Genomic DNA, 22,169 nt, shown 5'->3' with positions numbered 1-22,169 from the left:
GAAAGGGGGGAGTGAGAGAGAAAGGGGGGAATGAGAGAGAAGGAAAGGGGGGGAATGAGAGAAGAAAGGGGGGGAGTGAGAGAAGAAAGGGGGGAATGAGAGAGAAGAAAGGGGTGAGAGAGAGAGAAGAAAGGGGTGGAGAGAAGAAAGGGGGGAGAGAGAGATAAAAAAGGGGGGAGTGAGAAGAAAGAGGAGAAAGAGAGTGAGACAGAAGAAAGGGGGAGAGGGAGAAAAGAAAGGGTGAGAGAGAGAGAAGAAGGGAGGGAGAGAGAGAGAGAAAAGGGGGGAGAGAGAGAAGAAAGGGGGGGAGAGAGAAGAGAGGGGTGAGAGAGAGAAAAAAAAGGGGGGGGAGAGAGAGAAGAAAGGGGTGAGAGAGAAGAAAGTGGGGAGTGAAGAGAAGGGGGGAGTGAGAGAGAAGAAATGGGAGAGAGAGGAGATAGGGTGGAGAGAGAGAGGAAAGGGGGGGAGAGAAGAAAGGGGGGAGTGAGAGAGAGGAAGGGGGAGAGAGAAATAAGAAAAGGGGGAATGAGAGGAGAAAGGGGGGAGAGAGATAGAGAAGAAAGAGCGGAGAGAGAGATAGAGAAGAAAGAGGAGAGAGAGATAGAGAAGAAAGAGGGGAGAGAGAGAGAAGAGGGGAGAGAGAGAAGAAAGGGGGAGAGAGAGAGGAAAGGGGGGAGTGAGTGAGAAGAAAGGGGGGGAGTGAGAGATAAGAAAGGGGGGAGTGAGAGAGAAGAAAGGGGGGAATGAGAGAGAAGAATGGGGGGAGTGAGAGAGAAGAAAGGTGGGAGTGAGAGAGACGAAAGGGGGGAGAGAGAGAAGGGGGAGAGAGAGAAGAAAGGGAGGAGAGAGAGACGAAAGGGGGGAGAGAGAGAGAAGGGGGGAGCGAGAAGAAAGAGGGGAGAGAGAGAGAAGGGGGGAGAGAGAGAAGAAAGGGGGGAGAGAGAGAAGAAAGGGGGGAGAGAGAGATCAGAAAGGAGGAGTGAGAGATAAGAAAGGGGGGAGTGAGAGAAGAAAGGGGGGAGTGAGAGAAGAAAGGGGGGAGAGAGAAGAGAGAGAAGAGAGAGAGAGATAAGAAAGGGGGGGAGAGAGAGAGAGAAAGGGGGAATGAGAGAGAAGAAAGGGGGGAATGAGAGAAGAAGAATGGGGGTAGTGAGAGAGAAGAAAAGGGCAAGAGAGAGAGAAGGGGGAAGATAGAAGAGGGGAGAGAGAGATAAGGGGGGAGTGAGAGAAGAAAGGGAGGAGTGAGAGAGAAGAGGGGAGAGAGAGAGAGAAGAAAGGGGGGGAGAGAGAGAGAGAGAAGAAAGGGAGGAGAGAGAGAGAGGGGAAAGGGAGGAGAGAGAGAGAAGAAAGGGGGGAGAGAGAGAGAGAAGAAAGGGGGAGAGAGAGAAGAAAGGGGGGGGAGAGAGAAGAAAGGGGGGAGAGAGAGAAGAAAGGGGGAGAGAGAGAAGAAAGGGGGGGGGGGGGGGGGGGGGGGGGGAGGGGGGGGGGGAGAGAGAAGAAAGGGGGGAGAGAGAGAAGAAAGGGGGGAGAGAGAGAAGAAAGGGGGGAGAGAGAGAAGAAAGGGGGAGAGAGAGAAGAAGGGGGGAGCGAGAGAGATGAAAGGGGGGAATGAGAGAGAGGAAAGGGGGAAGTGAGAGAGAAGAAAGGGGAGAGAGAGCGAAGGGGGGGGAGAGAGAGAAGAAAGAGGTGAGTGAGAGAGAAGGGGGAGAGAGAGAAGAAAGAGGTGAGTGAGAGAGAAGGGGGCGAGAGAGAGAAGAGGGGGATAGAGATAAGAAATGGGGGAGAGTGTGAGAAGGGAGAGAGAGAAAAGAAATGGGCGAGAGAGAGAAGGAAGGGGGGAGTGTGAGAAGGAAGGGGGGAGTGAGAAAAGAAAGGGGGAGTGACAGAAAGGGGGAGAGAGAGAAGAAAGGGGGAGAGAGAGAAGAAAGGGGGAGAGAGAGAAGAATGGGGGAGAGAGAGAAGAATGGGGGAGAGAGAGAAGAATGGGGGAGAGAGAGAAGAATGGGGGAGAGAGAGAAGAATGGGGGAGAGAGAGAAGAATGGGGGGAGAGAGAGAAGAATGGGGGAGAGAGAGAAGAATGGGGGAGAGAGAGAAGAATGGGGGAGAGAGAGAAGAATGGGGGAGAGAGAGAAGAATGGGGGAGAGAGAGAAGAATGGGGGAGAGAGAGAAGAATGGGGGAGAGAGAGAAGAATGGGGGAGAGAGAGAAGAATGGGGGAGAGAGAGAAGAATGGGGGAGAGAGAGAAGAATGGGGGAGAGAGAGAAGAATGGGGGAGAGAGAGAAGAATGGGGGAGAGAGAGAAGAATGGGGAGAGAGAAGAATGGGGGAGAGAGAGAAGAATGGGGGAGAGAGAGAAGAATGGGGGAGAGAGAGAAGAATGGGGGAGAGAGAGAGAGAAGGGAGGGAGAGAGAGAGAGAAAAAAGGGGGAGAGAGAGAGAAGAAAGGGGGAGAGAGTGAGAAGAAAGGGGGAGAGAGAGAGAAGAAAGGGGGGAGAGAGAGAGAAGAAAGGGGGAGAGAGAGGATAAAAAAGGGGGGAGTGAGAAGAAAGAGGAGAAAGAGAGTGAGAGAGAAGAAAGGGGGAGAGGGAGAAAAGAAAGGGGTGAGAGAGAGAGAGAAGAAGGGAGGGAGAGAGAGAGAGAAAAAAGGGGGGAGAGAGAAAAGAAAGGGGCGAGAGAGAGAAGGAAGGGGGGAGTGAGAAAAGAAAGGGGGGAGAGAGAGAGAAGAAAGGGGGGAGTGAGAGAGAAGGAAGGGGGGAGTGAGAGAGAAGGAAGGGGGGAGTGAGAGAGAAGGAAGGGGGGAGTGAGAGAGATGGAAGGGGGGAGTGAGAGAGAAGGAAGGGGGAGTGAGAGAGAAGGAAGCGGGAAGTGAGAGAAGAAAGAAGGGAGAGAGAAGAAAGGGGGTAGTGAGAGAGAAGGGGGGAGCGAGAGAAGAAAGGAGGGAGAGAGAGAAGAAAGGAGTGAGAGAGTGAGAGAGAGAGAAGGGGGGAGAGAGAGAGAAGAAAGGGGGGAGAAAGAGAGAAGAAAGGGGGAGAGAGAGAAGAAAGGTGGGAGTGAGAGAGAAGAAAGGGGGAGAGAGAGAGAAGAAAGAGGGGAGAGAGGGTGGAAAGGGGGGGAGCAAGAGAAGGGGGGAGTGAGAGAGAAAAAGCGGGGAGTGAGAGAAAAAAGCGGGGAGTGAGAGAAGAAAGAAGGGAGAGAGAAGAAAGGGGGGAGAGAGAGTGAAGAAAGGGGGGAGAGAGAGAAGGAGCGAGAGAGAGAAGAAGAAAGGAGGGGAGAGAGAGAAGAAAAGGCGGGAGAGAGAGAAGAAAGGAGGGAAAGTGAAGAAAGGGGGAGAGGGAGAAAAGAAAGGGGTGAGAGAGAGAGAAGAAGGGAGGGAGAGAGAGAGAGAAAAAAGGGGGGAGAGAGAGAGAAGAAAGGGGGAGTGAAGAGAAGGGGGGAGTGAGAGAGAAGAAAGGGGGGGAGAGAGAGAGAGAAGAGGGGAGAGAGAGGAGATAGGGTGGAGAGAGAGAGGAAAGTGGGGGAGAGAAGGGGGGAGTGAGAGAGAAGAAAGAGGGGAGTGAGAGAGAGGAAGGGGAGAGAGAGAGATAAGAAAAGGGGGACTGAGAGGAGAAAGGGGGGAGAGATATAGAGAAGAGGGGAGAGAGAGAGAAGAGGGGAGAGAGAGGAAAGGGGGGAGTGAGAGACAAGAAAGGGGGGAGTGAGTGAGAAGAAAGGGGGGAGTGAGAGAGAAGAAAGGGGGGAGTGAGAGAGAAGAAAGGGGTTAGTGAGAGATAAGAAAGGGGGAGTGAGAGATAAGAAAGGGGGGAGTGAGAGAAGAAAGGGGGGAGTGAGAGAAGAAAGGGGGGAATGAGAGAGAAGAATGGGGGGAGTGAGAGAGAAGGGGGGAGTGAGAGAAGAAAGGGGGGAATGAGAGAGAAGAAAGGGGGGAATGAGAGAGAAGAATGGGGGGAATGAGAGAGAAGAATGGGGGGAATGAGAGAGAAGAATGGGGGGAATGAGAGAGAAGAATGGGGGGAATGAGAGAGAAGAATGGGGGGAGTGAGAGAGAAGAAAGGGGGGAAGAGAGAGAAGAAAGGGGGGAGAAAATATGGGCGGGTGGGGCTACTAGGGGAAAGCCACAGCAACCAGGTTTCTGGTACTGAAGGGAAAAGAGAAGTTAAAAGGCTCAGGTGTTTTCACCGTAGTAAAGTTACAATACAAAGTTCAGAAGATTCTGAGCTCAACATTTCTCAATCTGAATTGAACAATGAGGAAGTTCTCAAAAACTGGGATAAATTATTTAGTTACCTTCCAGAGAAAAAGTGAAATGACCTGAAAGAGTTATTACTATCGCACGGTGCGCCATGTGGGAATAAGCTCGGAAGTACTAATCTAATTATATGTGCTGTAGATAGCGGAAATTTTGTTCCAATTAAGCAACATCCTTATAGGCTTAACCATCAAAAGCTGGCACATGTTCAATAAGAGATTGAATGCATGCTCCAAGACACCATAATCAAAGTGAGTTACAGCAACTGGAACTCACCTATAGTAATGGTGCGAAAACCAGATGGTACCCAACAGTTAAGTATAGACCGTTGCAAAGTTAATGCAGTTACAAAGTCTGATTCATATGTGATTCCATGACTGGAAGACAAGCCAAGGTGGGACAAGCAACTCATCAAGCAGCAGCAGCAGGAGCAGTGAGAGTGAGGACTGGGAGCTGCCGGGAAGGTCGATTTTTCATTTCAATATTTAGCTTGTGGAATCAGCAGCTTCCATTTTGCTGCAGCAGCAGGAGCAGTGAGAGAGATTCAGGGAGCTGGTGGAAAGGTAAATGTTCTTCTTAAAGACCTAACTTGTGAATAGGCAGAGCGAAAGCTCAACAGGACTGGACACAGACACAGGGATTGCTGGGCATGTGAACGGATACATTTGGGTTGTGGTTGGATGAACTCTGGATCATTCGGGAGGCTGAGGGGATGATAGACAAGATTTACAGTCACACCTAAGTTACAGGACAAAGGTAGCTGGGTGACCATCAGGAAAGGGAAAGGAAAGGAAATAAGCAGACCGTGCAGGGATCTCATGGCCGTTCTCCTTAATAAGAAGTATACCATTTTCTATACTGTTGTTGGTGGTGGTGGGGGGCCTACTAGGGGAAAGCCACAGCAACCAGGTTTCTGGTTCTGAACCTGGCTGTGGCTCAGAATGGAAGGGGGGTGAATAGGAGAGCAATAGTGATAGGAGATTCAATGGAGAGAGGAACAGGCAGGAGATTCTGTGGTTGCGAGCAAAACTCCCAGATGGTGAGTTGCCTTACTATAGACCGGTGAGCCTGACCTCGGTGGTGGGCAAGTTGTTGGAAGGAATCCTGAGGGACAGGATGTACATGTATTTGGAAAGGCAAGGACTGATTAGGGATATTCAACATGGCTTTGTGCATGGGAAATCATGTCTCACAAACTTGATTGAGTGTTTTTGAAGAAGTAACAAAGAAGATTGATGAGGGCAGAGCAGTAGGTGTGATCTATATGGACTTCAGTAAGGCGTTTGACAAGGTTCCCCATGGGAGACTGATGAGCAAGGTTCGATCTCACGGAATACAGGGAGAACGAGCCATTTGGTTACAGAACTGGCTCAAAGGTAGAAGACAGAGGGTGGTGGTGGAGGGTTGTTTTTCAGACTGGAGGTCTGTACCAGTGGAGTGCCACAAGGATCGGTGCTGGGCCCTCTACTTTTCGTCATTTGCATAAATGATTTGGATGCGAGCATAAGTTTGCAGATGACACCAAAATTGAAGTGTAGTGGACAGCAAAGAGGGTTACCTCAGATTACAGCAGGATCTGGACCAGATGGTCCAATGGGCTGAGAAGTGGCAGATAGAGTTTAATTCAGATAAATGCGAAGTGCTGCATTTTGGGAAAGCAAATCTTAGCAGGACTTACACACTTAATGGTAAGGTCCTAGGGAGTGTTGCTGAACAAAGAACTTAGAGTGCAGGTTGATAGTTCCTTGAAAGTGGAGTCGCAGGTAGTTAGGATAGTGAAGGCGGCGTTTGGTATGCTTTCCTTTATTGGTCAGACACAATATTGAGTACAGGAGTTGGGAGATCATGTTGCGGCTGTACAGGACATTGGTTAGGCCACTGTTGGAATATTGCATGCAATTCTGGTCTCCATCCTATCGGAAAGATGTGAAAGTTGAAAGGGTTCAGAAAAGATTTACAAGGATGTTGTCAGGGTTGGAGGATTTGAGCTACAGGGAGAGGCTGAACAGGCTGGGGCTGTTTTCCCTGGAGCGTTGGAGGCTGAGGGGTGACCTTATAGAGGTTTACAAAATTATGAGGGGCATGGATAGGATAAATAGACAAAGTTTTTTCCCTGGGGTGGGGGAGTCCAGAACTAGAGGGCATAGGTTTAGGGTGAGAGGGGAAAGATATAAAGAGACCTAAGGGGCAACATTTTCACACAGAGGGTGGTACGTGTATGGAATGAGCTGCCAGAGGATGTGGTGGAGGCTGGTACAATTGCAACATTTAAGAGGCACTTGGACGGGTATATGAATAGGAAGTGTTTGGAGGGATATGGGCCGGGTGCTGGCATGTGGGACTAGACTGGGTTGGGATATCTGGTCAGCGTGCACAGGTTGGACCGAAGGGGGTGTTTCCATACCGTACATCTCTATGACTCTAGGTTCCAGGGATGTCTCTGATTGCATCTAGAGGATTCTTAAGGGGTTGTGGGAGCAGCCAGAAGTCGTGGTATACATCGGTACCAATGACATAGGTGGAGAAAGGGGGGGGGAAAGACCTGAAAAGAGAATATAGGGAATTAGGTTAGAAGTGAAATGGCAGGGCAAACAGAGTAATAATCTCAGGATTGCTACCGGTGCCACGTGCTAGTGAGGCTAGGAATAGAGAGAGAGTTCTGATGAACACATGGCTGCAGGGCTAGTGTAGGAGGGAGGGCTTCAAATACGTGTATCATTGGGATACCTTCTGGGGGAGGTGGGACCTGTACAAGAAGGACGGGTTGCACATGAACTAGAGAGGTACCAATATCCTGGGCAGGAGGTTTGTGAGACTTCTTCAGGAAGGTTTAAACTAGACTCGCAGGGGGGAGGGGACCTGAATTACAGTTCAGATGATGGAGTAGGTAGTGAACAACCAGATACAGCATGCAGAGAGTCTGCGAGGAGAGATAGACAGTTGGTCGGGCAAAGGCGCAGTCAGAGTGTGATGGTTGAAGTGTGTCTATTTTAATGCAAGAGGTACCAAGAATAAGGGTGACAAACACAGCATGGATCAGTACTTGGAACCATGATGTTGTGGCCATTACAGAGATTTGGCTATCATCGGAGCAGGAATGGTTGTTGGATGTTCCAAGGTTGAGATGTTTCAAAAGGAATGGGGGGGGAGCGAAGGTAAAAGAGGTGGAGGAGTGTCATTGCTAATCAGGGATAGTATCACAGCTGCAGAAAAGGAGGTCATCGAGGAGGGTCTGTCTACAAAGTCAGTATGGGTCAAAGTCAGAAACAGGAAAAGAGCAGTCACTTTATTGGGAGTTTTCTACAGGTCCTCCAATAGCAACAGAGACATGGAGCAGCAGACTGGGAGGCAGATTTTAGAAAGGTGCAGAAGTAACAGGGTTGTCGTCATGATGACTTCAACTTTCCTAATATTGATTGGAAACTACTTAGTTCAAACAGTTTGGATGGAGCAGTTTTTATCAGGTGTGTCCAGGAAGGGTTCCTGGTGCAGTATGTAGACAGGCCAACGAGAGGAGAGGTCATATCGAATTTGGTGCTTGGCAATGAACCATGTCAGGCATCAGATCTCGTGGTGGGAGAGCATTCTGGTGATAGTGATCATAACAGCATGACCTTTACTAGACTCATGGAGAGAGAGAGGAGAAGATGATATGGGAAAGTATTTAATTTGTGGGAGAGGGGAATTACAATGCTATTAGGCAGGAACTGAGGTGCCTAAATTGGGAACAGATGTTCTTAGGAAAATATACAACAACATATTACAGAGGAGGAAGTGCTGGATGTCTTGAAACGCATAAAGGTGGATAAATCCCCACGACCTGATCAGGTGTACCCTAGAACTCTGTGGGAAGCTAGAGAAGTGATTGCTGGGCCTCTTGCTGAGATATTTGTATCACAGATAGTCACAGGTGAGGTACCGGAAGACTGGACGTTAGCAAACCTGGTGCCACTGTTCAAGAAGGGTGGTTAAGGACAAGCCAGGGAACTACAGACCAGTGAGCCTGATGTAGGTGGTGGGCAAGTTGTTGGAGGGAATCCTGAGGGACAGGGTGTACATGTATTTGGAAAGGCAAGGACTGATTAGGGATAGTCAACATGGCTTTGTGCATGGGAAATAGTGTCTCATAAACTTGATTGAGTTTTTTTGAAGAAGTAACAAAGAGGATTGATGAGGGCAGAGAAGGAGACGCAATCTGCATGGACTTCAGTAAGGCGCTTGACAAGGTTACCCATGAGAGATTGGTTAGCAAGGTTAGATCTCACGGAATACAGGGAGAACTAGCCATTTGGATACAGAACTGGCTCAAAGGTAGAAGACAGAGGGTGGTGGTGGAGGGTTGTTTTTCAGACTGGAGGCCTGTGACCAGTGGAGTGCCACAGGATCAGTGCTGGGTCCTCTGCTTTTCATCATTTACATTAATGATTTGGATGCGAGCATAAGAGGTATAGTTACTAAGTTTGCAGATGACACCAAAATTGGAGGTGAAGTGGACAGCGAAGAAGGTTACCTCAGATTACAGCAGGATTTTGATCAGATGGGCCAATGGGTGAGAAGTGGCAGATGGAGTTTAATTCAGATAAAAGCGAGATGCTGCAATTTGGGAAAGCAAATCTTAGCAGGACTTACACACTTCATGGTAAAGTCCTTCGGGGTGTTGCTGAATAAAGAGACCTTGGAGTGCAGGTTCATAGCTCCTTGAAAGTGGAGTCGCAGGTAGATAGGATAGTGAAGGCGGCGTTTGGTATGCTTTCCTTTATTGGTCAGACACAGTGTTGAGTACAGGAGTTGGGAGCTCATGTTGCAGCTGTACAGGACATTGGTTAGGCCACTGTTGGAATATTGCGTTCAATTCTGGTCTCCTTCCTGTCGTAAGGATGTTGTGAAAGTTGAAAGGGTTCAGAAAAGATTTACAAGGATATTGCCTGGGTTGGAGAATTTGAGCTGGAGAGAGAGGCTGAACAGGCTGGGGCTGTTTTCCCTGGAGCGTCAGAGGCTGAGAGATGACCTTATAGAGGTTTTCAAAATTATGAGGGGCATGGATAGGATAAATAGACAAAGTCTTTTCCAGAACTAGAGGGCATAGTTTTAGGGTGAGAGGGGAAAAGATATAAAAGAGGCCTAAGGGGCAACATTTTCACACAGAGGGTGGTACATGTATGGAATGAGCTACCAGAGAAAGTGGTGGAGTCTGGTACAATTGCAAATTTAAAAGGCATTTGGATAGGTATACGATTAGGAAGGGTTTGGAAGGATATAGGCCGGGTGCTTGGTTACAGGGGGGTCAGGACTGGCAGTTAAACCTCCATGGTTTTTCGACTTATCGAAAAGAGAGAGAGGTGGGCAGAGGGGGTGGAGTTGCCTTGTTAGTTAAGAACAAAATTAAATCTATGGTATTGAATGACATAGCATCGGATGATGTGGAGTCTGTGTGGGTGGAATTGAGGAACCACAAAGGCAAAAAAACCATAATTGGAGTTGTGTACAGACCTCCTAACAGTGGTCAGGACCAGGGACGCAACATGTACCGGGAAATAGAGAAGGCATGTCAGAAAGGCAAGGTTACATTGATCATGGGTGACTTCAATATGCAGGTGGACTGGGTAAATAATGTTGCTAGTGGATCTAAAGAAAGGGAATTCATGGAATGCTTACAGGATGGCTTTTTGGAACAGCTAGTCATGGAGCCCACAAGAGAGCAGGCTATTCTGGACCTAGTGCTTTGCAATGAACCAGACTCTATAAAAGATCTTAAAGTAAGGGAACCCTTAGGAAGTAGCGACCATAATATGGTAGAGTTCAGTCTGGAGTTTGAAAGGGAGAAGGCGAAATCTGATGTAATGGTGTTACAGTTGAATAAAGGTAATTATGAGGGCATGAGAGAGGAACTGACTAAAATAGACTGGAAGCAGAGGCTAACCGGGAAGACACTAGAGCAAAAATGGCAGGAGTTTGTAGGTATAATTGAGGACACTGTACAGAGGTTCATTCCCAAGAAAAGAAAGATTAACCGGGGAGGGATTAGACAACCTTGGCTGACAAAGGAAGTCAGGAAATGTATTAAAGAAAAAGAGAGATCCTATAAAGTGGCTAAGAACAGTGGGAAATCAGAAGATTGGGAAGGATACAAAAGCAAACAGAGGATAACAAAGAGTGTAATAAGAAATGAGAGGATCAAATATGAAGGTAGGCTAGCCAGTAATATTAGAAATAATAGTAAAAGTTTCTTTCAGTACATAAGAAACAAACGACAGGCAAAAGTAGACATTGGGCCACTTCAAACTGATGCAGGGAGCCTAGTGATGGGAGATAAGGAAATAGCAGGAGAACTTAACAAGTACTTTGCGTCAGTTTTCACAGTGGAAGACAGGAGTAATATCCCAAAAATTAAAGGGTGTCACGGGGCTGAGTTGAGTATGGTTGCCATTACGAAAGAGATAGTGCTAGAAAAGTTAAAAAGTCTTAAAATTGATAAATCTCCTGGCCCCGATGGGATACACCCTAGAGTTCTGAGAGAGGTTGCTGAGGAAATAGCAGAGGCATTGGTTGAGATCTTTCAAGAGTCACTGGAGTCAGGAAAGGTCCCGGACGATTGGAAGATGGCTGTAGTAACCCCCTTGTTCAAGAAAGGATCAAGGCAAAAGATGGAAAATTATAGGCCAATCAGCTTAACCTCGGTTGTTGGTAAAATTCTAGAATCCATCATTAAGGATGAGGTTTCTAAATTCTTGGAAGAGCAGAGTCTGATTAGAACAAGTCAACATGGATTTAGTTAAGGGAGGTCATGCCTGACAAACCTGTTGGAATTTTTTGAAGAGGTAACAAGTAGGTTAGACCAGGGGAACCCAGTGGATGTGGTCTATCTGGACTTTCAAAAGGCCTTTGATAAGGTGCCACACGGGAGACTGCTGAGCAAGGTGAGGGCCCATGGTGTTCGAGGTGAGCTGCTGGGATGGATTGAGGATTGGCTATCTAACAGAAGGCAGAGAGTTGGGATAAAAGGTTCTTTTTCAGAATGGCAGCCGGTGACGAGCGGTGTCCCGCAGGGTTCGGTGCTGGGGCCACAGCTGTTCGCATTATATATTAATGATTTGGATGAGGGAACCGGGGGCATTCTAGCGAAGTTTGCCGATGATACAAAGTTAGGTAGACAGGCAGGTAGTACTGAGGAAGTGGGGAGGCTACAGAAGGATCTAGACAGGTTGGGAGAGTGGTCCAGGAAATGGCTGATGGAATTTAACGTGAGCAAGTGCGAGGTCTTGCACTTTGGCAAAAAGAATATAGGAATGGACTACTTTCTAAATGGTGAGAAACTTAATAAAGCCAAAGCACAAAGGGATCTGGGAGTGCTAGTCGAGGATTCTCTAAAGGTAAACATGCAGGTTGAGTCTGTGATTAAGAAAGCGAATGCAATGTTGTCTCTTATCTCAAGAGGGTTGGAATATAAAAGCAGAGATGTACTACTAAGACTTTATAAAGCTCTGGTTAGGCCCCATTTGGAGTACTGTGTCCAGTTTTGGTCCCCACACCTCAGGAAGGACATACTGGCACTGGAACGTGTCCAGCGGAGATTCACACGGATGATCCCTGGAATGACAGGTCTAGCATATGAGGAACGGCTGAGGATACTGGGGTTGTATTCGTTGGAGTTTAGAAGATTAAGGGGAGATCTAATAGAGACGTACAAAATAATACATGGCTTTGAAAAGGTGGATGCTAGAAAATTGTTTCTGTTAGGCGAGGAGACTAGGACCCGTGGACACAGCCTTAGAATTAGAGGGGGTCATTTCAGAACGGAAATGCGGAGACATTTCTTCAGCCAGAGAGTGGTGGGCCTGTGGAATTCATTGCCACGGAGTGCAGTGGAAGCCGGGACGCTAAATGTCTTCAAGGCCGAGATTGATAGGTGCTTGCTGTCTAGAGGAATTAAGGGCTACGGGGAGAACGCTGGCAAGTGGAGCTGAAATGCGCATCAGCCATGATTGAATGGCGGAGTGGACTCGATGGGCCGAATGGCCTTACTTCCACTCCTATGTCTTATGGTCTTATGTGCTGGCAGGTGGGACTAGATTAGGTTGGGATATCTGGTCGGCATGGACAGGTTAGACTGAAGGGTTTGTTTCCATGCTGTACATCTCTATGACTCTCTGACTCTAAATGTGGAGGCTGCTGATACTGCTGGACAGGTTTGTCCCACTGCAGCAGGGAAGGGATGGTAAATTGACAAGGTGACAAGGGATGTGGAACATCTAGTCAAGAGGAAGAAGAAAACTTAAGGGTGAGGAAGCAAGGATCAGACAGGGCTTTACAAGATTATAAGGTGACCAGGATGCAACTGAAGAATGGATTTACGAGAGCTAGAAGAAGGCATGAAAAAGCTTTAGTGGGTGGGATTAAGGAAAACCCTCAGGTGTTCTACACTTACATGAGAAACAAGAGGATGGCCAAAGTGAGGATAGGGCCGATCAAAGATCGTGGAGGGAACATGCGCCTGGAGTTGGGGAGGTCCTTAATGAATACGTAGCTTCAGTATTCACTACTAATAGAGACCTTGACATTTCTGAGGACAGCGTGAAACAGACTGATATGCTAGACCAGGTTGATGTTTGGAAGAAGGATGTGCTGAAAATTTTGAAAAACATAAAGGATAGATAAATCCCCTGGGCCAGTTGGGATATACCCTAGGTACCAAGAATCTGGTGATGCTGTCACTTAAAAAAGGTTATTATGTCCTTGATTTTTTTTCAAAGAGAGGTTGTAAAGGCAGAGGTGCTGAAGAGTCTAGTTTAACAATGGAAGGGAGTGGTCAGTTCTCCCGGTTCAGGATTTGTCCTAGTTTGTTTTATCTGTAGCAGTCTCAAGATGAGAGTCCAGGGGATTTGCAAGCTTAAGTGAAGAATTCCTGTGACTTTCTCTGAAATCTGTCTTTAGATTTTGTTCCTTCCTGCGTGTAAGAATTGGTGTTTGAATTTACCTGTTTGCCAAGGTGCACATCTATGGGATGTTACTACATTGGAACAGCTAATTAATAATAGTTACTGTATCAGGTCAGTTAAATCTTCCAATAGTTAAGTTATTCTAAAGTTTGCTTTTTGTTCATGTTTCAATTACAGAGGAACCTCAATGATCCGAATACCAATTATCTGAAAATTGGATTGTCCGAAGGAGATCTCGAGGTCCTGATGGAAACACTACATCAGACATGTTTCCAACAGTGATCACATCTTTTAGTTACAGTGATTAAACAGGCACCAAATGACTGACTGCCTGCCCTCCCTCCCTCTCTCCCCACACTTTCCCTGGAATTCTACACAGGGGTGACCTTAAACTGCCCTTCCCCACATAATCTCTCCAACATTGTCAAAAAGTTGCAGTGAAAAGTTGTGTGTGAGGCTGCGTGTGTGTGTGTGCGCGCATGCACACTATTTGGAGACTTACCCCACAAAGGCAGCAGCAGCAGTCTTGTTGTTGGTGTGCAATCCAGCTGTCCCAGAGAGGGGTGGGAGTGGGCAGGGTTGGGGGGTGGTGGAAGGTGTTGCACAGGGTTGGGGGCGGGGTTAGGGTGGAGTTGTTGGGGACGGGGGAAGTGTTGCACAGGGTTGGGGGTGGGGCGAGATGTTGGGGGCGGGGCAGTGTTGGGGACGGGCGGTTCTCGGGTCGGGGAGATGCTGGGGGTGGGAGGTGGTGCTGGGGCAGGGGAGGTGCTGCACAGGGTTGGGGCGGGCGGTTCTGAGGTCAGGGGAGGTGTTGGGGTGGGGAGAGGTTGCGCGGGGTTGGGAACGGGAGACGGTTTGGGGGTAGGGGAAGGTGTTGGGGCCAGGGGGCGGTGGCAGGGAAGGTGTTGGAGGCGGGGGCGATGTTGGAGGCGGGGGCGGTGTTGGAGATTGCACAGGGTTGGTGGCGGGATCTCACGCACGGTGTGCTGCTGCAGTCTCCTGAACTGGGAGCAGACTTTAAAAACTCCGAGCCCCAGAAGAAAGGCATTTAATCGATAAACCAAATAATCGATTAAATGAACAAACAGTACCTGCCCATCACGTTCGGATAATTGAGGTTCGTTCCCCTGTATAGTGTTTAAACTAATTCTGTTTTGCTTAAAGCCGTGTGGTTTGACCAGCTGCCTCACACATGGAATACCCACTTCACACGTGCCTTTAAAATAAAAAAAAGTTAGGGCCTAGAATATCTTCTTAAAATATTTTGAGGGGGTCTGGCCTGGTTCATAAACAGTCAGTGAAAGTGAGCTAGGAGTGAGATAAGGAGAAATGTCTTTCCGCAGAAAGTTGTTAGGATTTGAATTGAGCTGCCCGAGAGTGGTGGAGGAGGTGGATTCCAAATGAGGTTTTCAAAAAGGAGCTGGACTTTTTTTGAAAGTGATGAATTTAGAACATTATGGAAATCGGGCTGAGGATGGGACTAGCTGGGTGGCTCTTCTGGGAATCAATATAGACATGATGGGTCGAATGGCCTCCTCCTGTACAGTAAAGTTTATGATTAAAGACATGATATAAATCATTGTTGTGCTACTGATGTAATGCTTAAGAGGTGCCGAAGGATATACAGCCACATTTTGGAAGAGTGAAAGAGAGAATTTGTAGACAGGTTTATGCTTTAGGTGTTTTAAACTTCTCCGATACACCTAAGAAAGTTTTAGCTGGAACATACAGTCCCATTTTAGAAGAGTTCATAAGCTTTTAATAGCGCCAGCCAAACTGAAGCCTAAAGTAAAGAAGTATTGTCAGAGGAAAATTACAAATTGAAGGAAACAGAACAGGTCCAAGGTTGTGCTATGTATTGTGTACTTGAAAGAGATACCTATTTGATGTAGCCAAGTATTCATATTATCCCCGCTTGCTAATTACAGTACTTGCCATATAATCTTTCCAAATGAGCAGGTTGTTTCTTATACTCTTCCAGCAGGTTATCAGCTTCCTCTAAAATGCAACGGTATTCCGGTATTAGGAAATCCACATTCCCTTCATAGAGTTGCAGCTCCTGCAATAAGATGGATCATCCCTCAGACCATATACTTGGTCACAAAGAGCCTCTACATTCCACTATTGCTGTTAATAACTTGCATTGATATTACATTTCTAATATAGGAAACTGATATAAAACTGCTTTATTATAAAGCATAATCAAACGTATAATCAGATAAAACTCAGCATTGAATAAAAAAAGATAATTAAGTGGTCAACGAAGAGCAATAAATTTTAAGGTGGCTATTAAAGGAGGTGATGTAGATAGAGTTGCAGCAACCATTAGAAATATTATACAAGAGATCAGATTCAGGCATATATGAGCTCAAATACCTTACATCTAGATAAGCATGATTTGCTATGGTAGAGTGAAGGAAGCTCAAGATGCACAAGAGATCAAAGTTACAGGAATGCACAATTTGCAAAGGCGTTTATGAGGAATGCGAAGGCCATAAATCAATGTGAACATTGTTGATAATTTTGTACTTGAGATGCTGGTAGATGGGGAATTAATACAGGTCAGTTAGCGCAGGGGTGATGAGAAAGTGGAATATGCCGAGTGTTAGATTCCAGGCAGCAACATTTGAGATGGTGGTCATGTTTTAGGACCCTTCTGCAAAATTCATTAAAACTAATTGCAACCTGCTTCAACCAAGTTTTCCAATTCTGCAGTAAACAAAATATTTGTCCTTTAAAAGGACTGTAAGGAGGAGACTTTTATTGCTCTCCCAAATCCATAGCATTACTATGGTCCGATGCAATACTTGGTTCTTTGTATCCTTCCTCCATGTATTGGTGCTTGTGAGGATTATTACTCTCTGTTCTTCATTCACCCAGCAGTGAAAACAATCTTTCAATAGTCAACAATACAGTGCCCAGGCTTCATTCACTCCTTCATTGGCTGCTTCTCTCAGTACGGTCGCCATCACATTGTTTCTGTTACTGCTCTCGCAGGAAATGCAGTTCAGTCTACCTCTGCTCAGTAGTCTCTCTCCCCACCTGCTGATACTCAAAATGTCCTGATCCCTAGTTTCCTTCTCTTCTTTTCAGATTTCTTACGTAACCTAGTCTCAACCATATTCATCTCCATCAAATCCCAAACTGAGTGTAATTGGATAGTTCTTTCAAAGAGATGGCATAGACATAGGGAGATGAATAACTTCCTTCAGTGCTGTAAGGTTTTGTGTGTATTTTTATGAAGCAGGCCCATTGAAGATTGCTGATAGGAACACAAGGGGCAGCTGTGAGGTTATTGAAGAGGAATGGAAGCCTAGGATGGTAGTAGTAAAGAATGCAGCAATACATTTATGAATTGATTTTCTCAGTTCATCTCTGAGCTCATCTTTGCAACTTACCTTCAAAGCATCAATTAACTGGACTTTCTTGGCCAAAAGCAACTGATGTTCCAATTTGGGATGGATCAATTTTAACGTGTAGTTTATAGATTCCTCATTAACATCTTTAAAAAAAAAATACACCTCTCAGGAATGACAGATCATAAACAGTGGAATTCTAGGATCTTAAATTTTGGGCTGGTTCTCACCATATGAGATGTTGAGATTGATTTTTCTTTTTGTAGCTTCTTTTGTCAATATATCTTTCAGGATGGAAATAGTCGAGATGTTGTCAGATTTAAACGTTCCTTCACCTTTTCTAAAAGTATATGCAAATAATTAAGTAATCCTCAAAAACAAGATTATTGGAAAGAAACAAGATTAACTCAGCAAACATTGTTACTGTTCTGCAACAAAGTGATACTGACTTAATAAGTATATAGACAATTTCTTCTACATCTACTCATGGACCACGTTTTAATAGATATGATATATGAAAATAATCAAGTCCCAATGATGCTGATGACCAAAAAGGAATGCAAATTAATTAATTTGCTATACACAATATTGTTTCCATTAACTGGGCAGATTTTAAATGATCATGACAGCAGGAACAGAAACCTGCATTTTTTTTGCCACCAGTTGGCACATGGACACATTCCTGCCACAAGGAAATCTGGAACATATCCAATTGAGGACCTGAAGTTTAATGTTGGGGGAACCAATGAGCTAGGGCAATGAAAGCACTGTGGAAGTGTTTGTTTGGTTCTTTTCTTGGAATTTCATGTCTCAAGGCTCTGCACGAGAATATAATCAGATACATATTAACATTGATCTAAAGGCAATGACATAAGGGCTGCTGAACAAAAGCTTTGAAAAGGTAGATTTTAAGGACCATCTTAAAAGGTAAAAACAGAAGGAGGGAATTTCAGAGTTTTAATTTCACGTAGAATATCTAATACCATTTTAAAAGGTTGCTTGCTAATGATTAGTTTCTAAGAGCTAAGTGAAGTGAAACCGCAGCATTTGCACTGATCCAGAGTGCTTTTAATGCATATTATTGTGAAAGCAATAGCATAACTTAGGAGTGCACTGAAGCCCCGAGTATGAGACCTCTGAAAAACTTGTTTGTATTGTAATTCTAGCCTTTAAACAAAAAGTTTATTTTGTTTAGGTTCTTTTCAATATTATAATATGCTGAACAGTTAGGTTATACAATAGACAATTCATTTCTGACCAAGCTGCATTTGAACAGTTTAATAAATCGTAATGAAAAATTAAGATGCGTAATAGCTAATAAAAGCTAATAATCCTCATTTAAAATTCTTAAAATTTTCAACATTTAGATTACTAAACAAAAAAATGATATCCAATCAGTGGGTCATTTCTCTTACTTGTAGGTGCATTCCAACTGTGTATCCAGAAATGTGTTCTGAAAGTAAAATGTGACGTTATCACCAACCGGAACTTTATCTGGTACTTCAGGCAGACAGAAGACAACCCAGGAATGAACTTCTGCAAAGCTGAACTGTCCTGTGAGTATCAGTGTATTCACTGGCCTGAGGTACAGAGAACAGATAGAAAAAAAAGGGCAAAAGTAACTATGACGGAAAGTTACAATAGCTTTATCTCTTTAAATTTCTGGCCAGTTTCTCCTTTCCTTTGAGGGAGGCAAGCGTGCAGTTTGTGAAATGTTCTTTTAAAATAGGAGGTAATACTGCAAACAACAACACAGTACTTATGGAAAGTCATTAACCCGAAATGTTAATTGTGTCCCTCTTGCTCCAGTTAAGTCCTTTTAGACATTGCCAGCCGTTTCTCTTACCGAAAATGTAGTCCTTAATTAGTCACCATATTCAGTCATTGCATAAATCCTATTCCCTACCCAATGTTTCAACATCCAAACCCAAAGCTACCAAGACCAACTGCCACATTCAAACCAAAACTTCAGATCAGACAGCAGCAAGTTGTGTTATTTTCCCATTTTACCCAACAGATATTGCAAACAATGCATTCCATACCAGCGCTTCGAATAGGTCTTCCTATCCTGCTTCGCTCATGATCCCAATCCCATGGTGACGTGGTCCTCCACTGAAGTAGGGGTAAAAACAATGACTGCAGATGCTGGAAACCAGCTTCTGGATTAGTGGTACTGGAAGAGCACAGCAGTTCAGGCAGCATCCAAGGAGCAGTAAAATTGACGTTTCGGGCAAAAGCCTTTCATCAGGAATACAGGCAGAGAGCCTGAAGTGTGGAGAGATAAGTAAGAGGAGGGTGGGGGGTGGGGAGAAAGTAGCATAGAGTACAATAGGTGAGTGGGGGAAGGGATGAAAGTGATGGTTCAGGGCGGGGGGAGGGTGGAGTGGATAAATGGAAAAGAAGATAGGCAGGTAGGACAAGTCATGGGGACAGTGCTGAGCTGGAAGTTTGGAACTGCGGTGAGGTGGGGGAAGGGGAAATGAGGAAACTGTTGAAGTCCACATTGATGCCCTGGGGTTGAAGTGTTCCGAGGTGGAAGATGAGGTGTTCTTCTTCCAGGCGTCTGGTGATGAGGGAGCAGCGGTGAAGGAGGCCCAGGACCTCCATGTCCTCAGCAGAGTGGGAGGGAGAGTTGAAATGTTGGGCCACAGGGCGGTGGGGTTGATTGGTGCGGGTGTCCCAGAGATGTTCCCTAAAGCGCACTGCTAGGAGGCGTCCAGTCTCCCCAACGTAGAGGAGACCGCATCAGGAGCAACGGATACAATAAATGATATTGGTGGATGTGCAGGTAAAACTTTGATGGATGTGGAAGGCTCCTTTAGGGCCTTGGATGGAGGTGAGGGAAGAGGTGTGGGTGCAGGTTTTGCAATTCCTGCGGTGGCAGGGGAAGGTGCCAGGATGGGGGGTGGGGGGGGGGTGGACCTGACCAAGTAGTCACGGAGGGAATGGTCTTTGTGGAAGGCAGAAAGGAGTGGTGAAGAAAATATATCCCTGGGGGTGAGGTCTGTTTGGAGGTGGCGGAAATGTCGGCGGATGATTTGGTTTATGCGAAGGTTGGTAGGGTGGAAGGTGAATACCAGGGGCGTTCTGTCCTTGTTATGGTTGGAGGGGTGGGGTCTGAGGGCCGAGGTATAGGATGTGGACGAGATGCGTTGGAGGGCATCTTTAACCACATGGGAAGGGAAATTGCGGTCTCTAAAGGAGGAGGCCAGCTGGTGTGTTCTGTGGTGGAACTGGTCCTCCTGGGAGCAGATACGGCGGAGGCGGAGGAACTGGGAATACGGGATGGCATTTTTGCAGGAGGTGGGGTGGGAAGAGGTGTAATCCAGGTAGCTGTGGGAGTCGGTGGCTTTGTAAAAAATGTCAGTGTCAAGTCGATCATCAAGGTCAGGGTGGAATGTGTTGGTGAAGTTGATGAATTGCTCAACCTCCTCGCGAGAGCATGAGGTGGCGCCAACGCAGTCATCAATGTAGCAGAGGAAGAGGTGGGGAGTCGTGCCGGAGTAATTACGGAAAATTGACTGCTCTACGTAGCCAACAAAGAGACAGGCATAGCTGGGGCCTATATGTGTGCCCATAGCTACCCCTTTGGTCTGGAGGAAGTTGGAGGATTCGAAGGAGAAATTGTTAAGGGTGGGGACCAGTTCAGCCAAACGAGTGAGAGTGTTGGTGGAAGGGTACTGTTGGGTACGTCGGGAGAGGAAAAATCGGAGGGCTTGAAGGCCATGGTCATGGCGGATGGAGATGTAGAGGGATTGGATATCCATGGTGAAGATGAGGCGTTGGGGGCCGGGGAAAGGGAAGTCTTGGAGGAGGTGGAGGGCGTGGGTGGTGTCTCGAACGTATGTGGGGAGTTCCTGGACCGGGGGGATAGGACAGTGTCGAGGTAGGTAGAAATGAGTTCAGTGGGGCAGGAGCATGCTGAGACAATGGGTCGGCCAGGGTGGTCAGGCTTGTGGATCTTGGGAAGGAGATAGAACCGGACAGTGCGGGGTTCCCAGACTATGAGGTTCGAAGCTGTGGTTGGGAGATCTCCTGTGTGGTACTGCAAAAGCATAGCAGATCAGGCAGCATCCAAGGAGCAGGAAAATCGACATTTCGGGCAAAAGCCCTTCATCAGGAATCCTGATTTTGCCCGAAATGTTGATTTTCCTGCCCCTTGTATGCTGCCTGACCTGCTGTGTGTTTCCAGCTCCACACTCTCGACTCTAGTCTCCAGCATTTTAGTCCTCACTTTTCGCCTATAAAAGCAAACTGCTGGAAAATGGGATTAGAACTGTTTGGCTTTTTAAAAAATCAACGTGGGCACGATGGGCCGAATGGCCTTTTTCTGTGACTCCATGATTCTAAATGCTCTGGGGACACTAGCTCAAATCAGAGCAGGGGGTGGAATTTAAATTCAATTAATAAATCTGGAACATAACATTAATCTCAGTTTCATGGCAAAATTACTTTCATAATGTCTTAAAAATTCATTTGGTTCAATAACACGCTTTCAGGAAGGAAATCTACCATAATTACCCAGTCTGGTTTATACCTGACTCTAGATTTACAGCTAACTGGCTTAACTTTTAACTCCCTCTGAAATGGCCCAGCAAGCCATTTAGTTTAAGGGCATTTAGGAATTGACAACAAATGTTGGCAAATGACATCACATCCAATGAAAGAATATATCGTTATAATATCATTGCTCATCCATATCCTAACTCCACTTATCCACCTTGCTTCATAATTCTCAATATCCTTGCCAAACAAAATCCATTAAATTTTATCTTTTGAAATTTTATATTCATCTAGCCTTAAGATCGCTTGAAGGTGAAGGTGAGGTGCAGATAAAAATTTACAGATTTATACTGTACACAAACAGGAACCTGGAAGAACACAGCAAGCCTGGCAGAATCAGGAGGTGGAGAAGTCAATGTTTCGGGTATTTACCTTTCTTCAGGACTGGTTTACATTAACTTGTGAAGAAGTACTTCTGACATCTCTGAACAGTTTAATGCCTCTGCTTTCTGCACCTCTTCACTAGAAGAAACAGTTTATCTAATTTATGATTTATTTAGTCATGTTAAACACATGAAATAGATCACCCTCAATCTTCAATATTTCAGGGAATACAAGCCAAGTATATGCAATCTACAAAGGCCAATTTTTCCTTGAGGCATACTGCCTGTCTGTTACAGTATTTTAATGTAATGTATTTTAATGTATCTCCAAGTACACTGGAAACCCAATTTCAACTATTATTTCAAAAACTTCAGAATCCATGTTATGATGTTGACTCAGAGATAATTTATCTACCATAAAAGCTGAAATGTTGCTCACGCTCAAGTCATTCTGAATGGTTAACTTATTTTCTCTCCATAGATGCTGTCAGATCAGCTGAGTTTCTGCAGCACTTATTTTTATTTCAGATTTCCAGTACCCACAGCATTTTGCTTTCATTAACCAACCTGTTATGATCAATAGCATGTGTCCTCTGATGAAGTGAGAGTGGTTTGATCTGATACTGATGGACCTGGCAGGTTTTAGGTTGGAGACGTGGGGTAATATAGGCTTGTAATGTTCCATGTTGTCCTTCTATGGAACGAATCTATAGAAAAAACAGAAAATGAACGTTCTGGAAAGG

General features: G+C 45.9%; 1 protein-coding gene across 4 annotated transcripts in view; it reads right to left on the bottom strand.

Annotated features, from left to right (window-relative positions):
• The window catches only part of bbs7 (Bardet-Biedl syndrome 7), an 81,003-nt gene that overhangs the window by 14,585 nt on the left and 44,249 nt on the right, over nucleotides 1-22,169 (bottom strand). For all 4 annotated transcript variants that reach the window (XM_072584217.1, XM_072584218.1, XM_072584219.1 and 1 more), the window contains 5 exons: nucleotides 21,994-22,133; nucleotides 17,956-18,120; nucleotides 16,771-16,880; nucleotides 16,583-16,686; nucleotides 15,120-15,243 (listed from right to left, as the gene is read on the bottom strand). In XM_072584217.1, coding sequence (XP_072440318.1) covers nucleotides 15,120-15,243; nucleotides 16,583-16,686; nucleotides 16,771-16,880; nucleotides 17,956-18,120; nucleotides 21,994-22,133 — 643 coding nt within the window. The remainder of the gene's footprint in view (nucleotides 1-15,119; nucleotides 15,244-16,582; nucleotides 16,687-16,770; nucleotides 16,881-17,955; nucleotides 18,121-21,993; nucleotides 22,134-22,169) is intronic.

The sequence above is a fragment of the Chiloscyllium punctatum genome, chromosome 14 (assembly GCF_047496795.1).
Source record: "Chiloscyllium punctatum isolate Juve2018m chromosome 14, sChiPun1.3, whole genome shotgun sequence".
Classification (NCBI taxonomy): Eukaryota; Metazoa; Chordata; class Chondrichthyes; order Orectolobiformes; family Hemiscylliidae; genus Chiloscyllium; species Chiloscyllium punctatum.
Note: the sequence above shows the minus strand (reverse complement) of the source record. Positions and strands in the feature narration are given on the sequence as shown.